General features: G+C 57.6%; 1 protein-coding gene across 1 annotated transcript in view; it reads right to left on the bottom strand.

The window, feature by feature from the left end:
- The window catches only part of MPND (MPN domain containing), an 8,043-nt gene that overhangs the window by 2,382 nt on the left and 1,011 nt on the right, over window positions 1–4,650 (bottom strand). The window contains exons 3-8 of the mRNA XM_011381931.2: window positions 3,846–4,129; window positions 1,379–1,511; window positions 902–986; window positions 625–721; window positions 259–331; window positions 101–177 (exon numbers count right to left, since the gene is read on the bottom strand). Coding sequence (XP_011380233.1) covers window positions 101–177; window positions 259–331; window positions 625–721; window positions 902–986; window positions 1,379–1,511; window positions 3,846–4,129 — 749 coding nt within the window. The remainder of the gene's footprint in view (window positions 1–100; window positions 178–258; window positions 332–624; window positions 722–901; window positions 987–1,378; window positions 1,512–3,845; window positions 4,130–4,650) is intronic.

The following is a 4,650-nucleotide window of genomic DNA, read 5'->3' as shown; positions in this document are numbered from 1 at the left end:
CGCACACTTCGCTCTCTGCTGGCGGCTGGGACGCGGGAGCCAGGACAGCTGTGTCGACCCCAGCCCTCCCCAGAAGGCCCCGTCCGGCGTGCCCCCTCACCTCCTCCTCCATGGTGGCGGCAGTGTCTGCATCCCCCAGCCGGCTGCGACAGGGGAAGGCTCGCAGCACCGTGAGCACTGCACAGAGGCGGGGACAAGGCGTGGACATTGAGCCCCCGACCCAAACAGCGCCCTCCCCACGGGGCCGCCGATACCCACTCTGGCTGTTAATGTCCCAGCGGCCTCCCAGGTATCCCACGACCTCGCTGCGAGTCAGGTGACTGTGGAAGTCCTGGGGAGGAGGGACATGGCTTCGCTCGTGCTCAGGCTTCACTCGGCCCCAACGCCATCCTGGGGGCCAGGGCGCTTGTGACATGCAGGGGTTCAGCCTGCCCCATTCCTTCATTCAAATGTTGACTGAGCACACACTGTTTACCAATAGTGAACAAAGCAGACAAGGCCCCTCCCACACCAAGTTCACATCCCAGGGCACCCCTCCCTCCCAGGTACTCCAGCCCCCCTGCCTTGGTCTGGGGGAGGGAGGGCTCTGGCCCCCAAGGGACAAAGTGGGAGCCGGGCACCCACCAGCAGGAACAGCACGTTGCTGGAGATGGCCACGTTGAACGGCTGGAACTTGTTGATGGCTGCAAAGGATGTTACTTCCACCAGGGTGTGGGGGTTCCTGTAGGAGCCAGAGGGTCCCCAGTTTCAGAAACCCCCAGGCTGCCTCCTCAGCGCCCTCCCCAGCCAGCTCTGAGAATCTGAGGCCTCGCGTCCCCTCTACCCCCCGCTCTTGCTCCCCCCAGGCTGGCAAGAGGTCCTGCAGGGTGGGAGAGGCGCGGGGGCATGGGGCGTATCTGACCTGGCGGAGTCGCGACTGCCCAGTACGCAGTACCGCACTGGCACCCGGATCTTGCTTTCCGCCCGCTTCCCGGGGGGCGTGGCCTCTGCGAGGCGGAGGTAAGGAAAAAAGGTAGCGTCAGTCCCCAGAAAAACTCCAGAAGCAGCCTTAAAAAGATGTCACCGGGACTGGGAAATCAGGTGGCGGGGGCGACAAATCGGACAGAGAATTCAAAATCAGATGAAAGGCTCAGGAAATCAGGGTTGGGGGAGGGGCAATCGGGCATCAGGATTAGAAATCAGGCAGCAGAGCAAAGAAATGCTGTTGGGGAACAAGGAGGTCAGACGACATGGTGAAGACCCCTGGCAGCCCATAAAGAAGTCGGGCAGTGAAAGTGAAGTTAGGCAGCAGGGCTAGGCCGTCAGCCAGACACCTGGGGTCAGCCCTGTCCCCGGCCTCCTCCGCCCGCCCTGCCCCCCCTCTTCCCCCGCCTCTCACCCGGGTGGGCAGGCTCTGAGGGGCCCTTCACAGGAGGTCTCCGACCCTTGTCCTCCGCCGAGACCCCTGCCAGAACCTCCTCCTCCTCTTCCTCCATCAGCAGCTCCTCCTCCTCCCCTTCGCTGGCCGGGCTCTGGCGGGACAGGCGTGGGGACAGCGGCGAGACCCTCACCTGGGTGTCCCCCGCCGTCCCCACCAAGTTCCACCCAGAACTCGGGCTGGCCTGAGCCTCAGGTCCCTGCCGTTGCTCCAGGTGACCACTAGAGGGAGAGCGTGAGCAGAGGCGGTTCACAGCTCTGCCGGCGGCACAGGCCTGAGCTCCTACTTGGCTGAACAAGCTGTGTGACTTCAGGCGAGCGCCCTAACCTCTCCGAGCTCCATGGTCCTCTGTAAAACGGCACAGTGACCTTTAGTCCAATACGGTTGGCGCCAGGGTGAAACGACTTAACGCCTGAAAAGAATTTAGCATCTGCCCTGTTGTTCCATCCACTGAGCAAGCACGTACTTTGCGTGGATTATTTTATTCTCCCAATAACTTCTGCTCTCGCCTAAAGTTCCCTAGCCAAGGTAACCTCTCTGTGACCAAAGCCGACAGCCACATCTCAGTCACTGGGAGCAGCAGCATCTGACCTGGCCAGTCGCCCCTCCTCCTGGGAACCCCTCAGGTTTCCTCCCACCTCTCTAGGATCCCCCCAGTCTCTCCCCTTCCTGCCCAGGGCTTGATCCTGGGGTCTGTTCCCTCCCCGACTCACGCTCCTCCAGGCAACCTGTTCGCTCTCCTGGCTCCAACCTCGCCTACGCCCGGCAACACACACAGTCCTGCCTCCACCCCCGGGCTCGCCTGAACGCCAGACTCAGGGTCCCGCTGTCCCTCAACGTCTCCACGCAGGGGTATTCACAGAGACCTCACACTCAATATGGCCATGATGCGCCCCCACGAACCCCCCAAACCTGCTGCTCCCAAATCCCCGCATCTCCAATGGGGGTAACCCCATCCACCCACTTGCTCAGAACAAAACTCTTAACACCAACATCCGCCAAATTCCATCAGATCCACTTTCAAAATTAGCCAAAACCTGCTCACTTCTTCCCCACCTCAGTGACCGGCCTGGTTTGCCCCGTCATCACCTACCTGGACCCGCAGCAGCCATCTGCACCCTAGTCCCCTCAGTCTGTCCTCCCCGCAGTAGCCACCAGAGGGCGGCGGTGAGCACCGAGTCAGGCCTCATTCTCCCGAGGGCTTCCACCACCCGGAGGTAAAAACCCAAGTCCTCCCCTGGCCCACAAGACCCTGCACGACCTGTCTCAGGCCTTTCCCGCCTTCCCCTCCCCTCCTCCCTCTCTCTGCTCCAGCCACAAACACCTCCTGCTGTTCCTCCAGCATACCAGGCAAGGTCCTACCTCAGTTCCTGTGCATGTGCTGTTTTCCAGATACCCTCATGGCTCCCTACTTCCCCTCCCTTAGTTCTCTGCTCAAATGTCACCTTCTCAGTGAGGCTTTCTCTGACCACCCTGTTTCCCCACCCCCTACTCCCATCCCTCCTTCAGACATTCTATAAGATGGCCTTATTTATTTTCTTTATCTCCCCATGAGGGCAGAGATTATTCTATTCGCTCTCTGCTCTATCTCCAGCACCTAGAACAGCGCCTGACACACAGTTGGCGTTTACTAAAAATGCTTGCAGAATGAATGGCCCTATCACATGGTGTGAGGGTTAGTTTTGTATGTCAACTTGGCTAGGCCCTGCTACCCACTTATTTAATCAAAGACTAGTCTGTGAATTACTGTGAAGTCATCTGGTAGATGTGGTTCACACCTACAGTAAATTGACTTTCAATGAAGATTACTTGTGATAATGTGGGTGGGCCGCATCCAACCGGTTGAAAAGCCTAAAGAGCAAAAACTGAGGTTTCCCAGAAAAGAAAGAATTCTGCCTCAAGACTGCAGCATCGACTCCTGCCTGAGTCTCCAGCCTGCCAGCGGCCCTACAGATTTCAGACTTGCCAGCCAGATATATACACGTACATCTAATCTATCCCAATACGTCTAATGCACATGGTACTGTTATCATTTCCATTTTACATATGACGAAGACTAAGGACCCGGAGATGGTCCTTGGCCAAGTTTACCCGGCTGGTGAACATTCAAGGAACAGCTATTACTATCATGGCATTCAAGATCTTTCCAGATCTGGTTCCTGCCAGGGTCTCCAGCACCCTCAGCTACCCAACACAGCTGAACCGCTGGCTGCATCAGCTAATCATGGTTCCCTAATCAGCATGTGTGGCTTCGTGCCTACACAGCTTCGCATACGCCATCCCCTCCCTCTGGAAAGCTCTTCCCTCCATCTTGCCCTCTCGGACTCCTGCTCATCCCTCAAGGTCCCGGCTCCAATGTCCTCTCTCTGGGAACTTCTATTGGACGATGAGTCAGGGAGAGCTTGCTCCAGGAGGCCGAAAGACGTACCTCATCGGCGGCAGCTGCAGGCACATGGAGCTGGTGTCGTCGGAGCCAGGCAGCTTTGTACTTGTCCAGTTTCTGGCCCTTGTATTTGACGGAGGCCCAGCCACAGCCTGATTTCTTGGCTGGGTTTACCAGCTTCTTGCAGTGGGTGGCCCAGGCGCTGGGGGAGTTGAACACCTGCCCCGTCTCCTGCCACACGATCCTCCCGTCTGGCTGCAGGTCCCCCACGAACTTCTTCCCCTGCAGCGAGAGTGGGCTGGTACCCGCCAGGGTCCCTCCTCCAGGAAGTCCTCCTTGATCCCATGCTAATCCCAGGGCTTGGCACCCACTTCCCACTACAGCACCCCTTCCAGGAAGCCTTCCATCTTAGGTGCCTCCCAGTACCTGTATGTCCACTGTCACAGTCCTGATCAGCTTGGATATAAACTGCCCAGTTATGTGTCTGTCCCTCCCTCACCTCAATGGACTGTGAATCCCCAAAGGGCAGGCACAGGGTCTGTCTTGATCACTGCTGTGACCCCAACACTCAATACACAGCCTGGCACACAGCGGGTGCTCAGTTCACAAACTGCACCATCCACGAACCAAACAACAATAACAATAACAGTAATAACAGCAAACAGCGCTTACTATGTAGCAGGCACCTTGCTGAGCGCTTTATTCATGTAATCCTCATACCACCCCATGGGAGAAACAAATCCCATTCTACAGATGACAAAACTAGAATACTGAGAAGTTGAGCGAGGTCACACAGCCAAGAAAGCAGTGGTGTCCTCTCTGAGCCTCAGTTTCTCCTTGGTGGAATGTG

Source organism: Pteropus vampyrus, unplaced genomic scaffold (genome assembly GCF_000151845.1).
Source record: "Pteropus vampyrus isolate Shadow unplaced genomic scaffold, Pvam_2.0 Scaffold459, whole genome shotgun sequence".
Classification (NCBI taxonomy): Eukaryota; Metazoa; Chordata; class Mammalia; order Chiroptera; family Pteropodidae; genus Pteropus; species Pteropus vampyrus.
The sequence above is the reverse complement of the archived record's forward strand: the minus strand, read 5'-3'. Positions and strand labels throughout refer to the sequence as shown.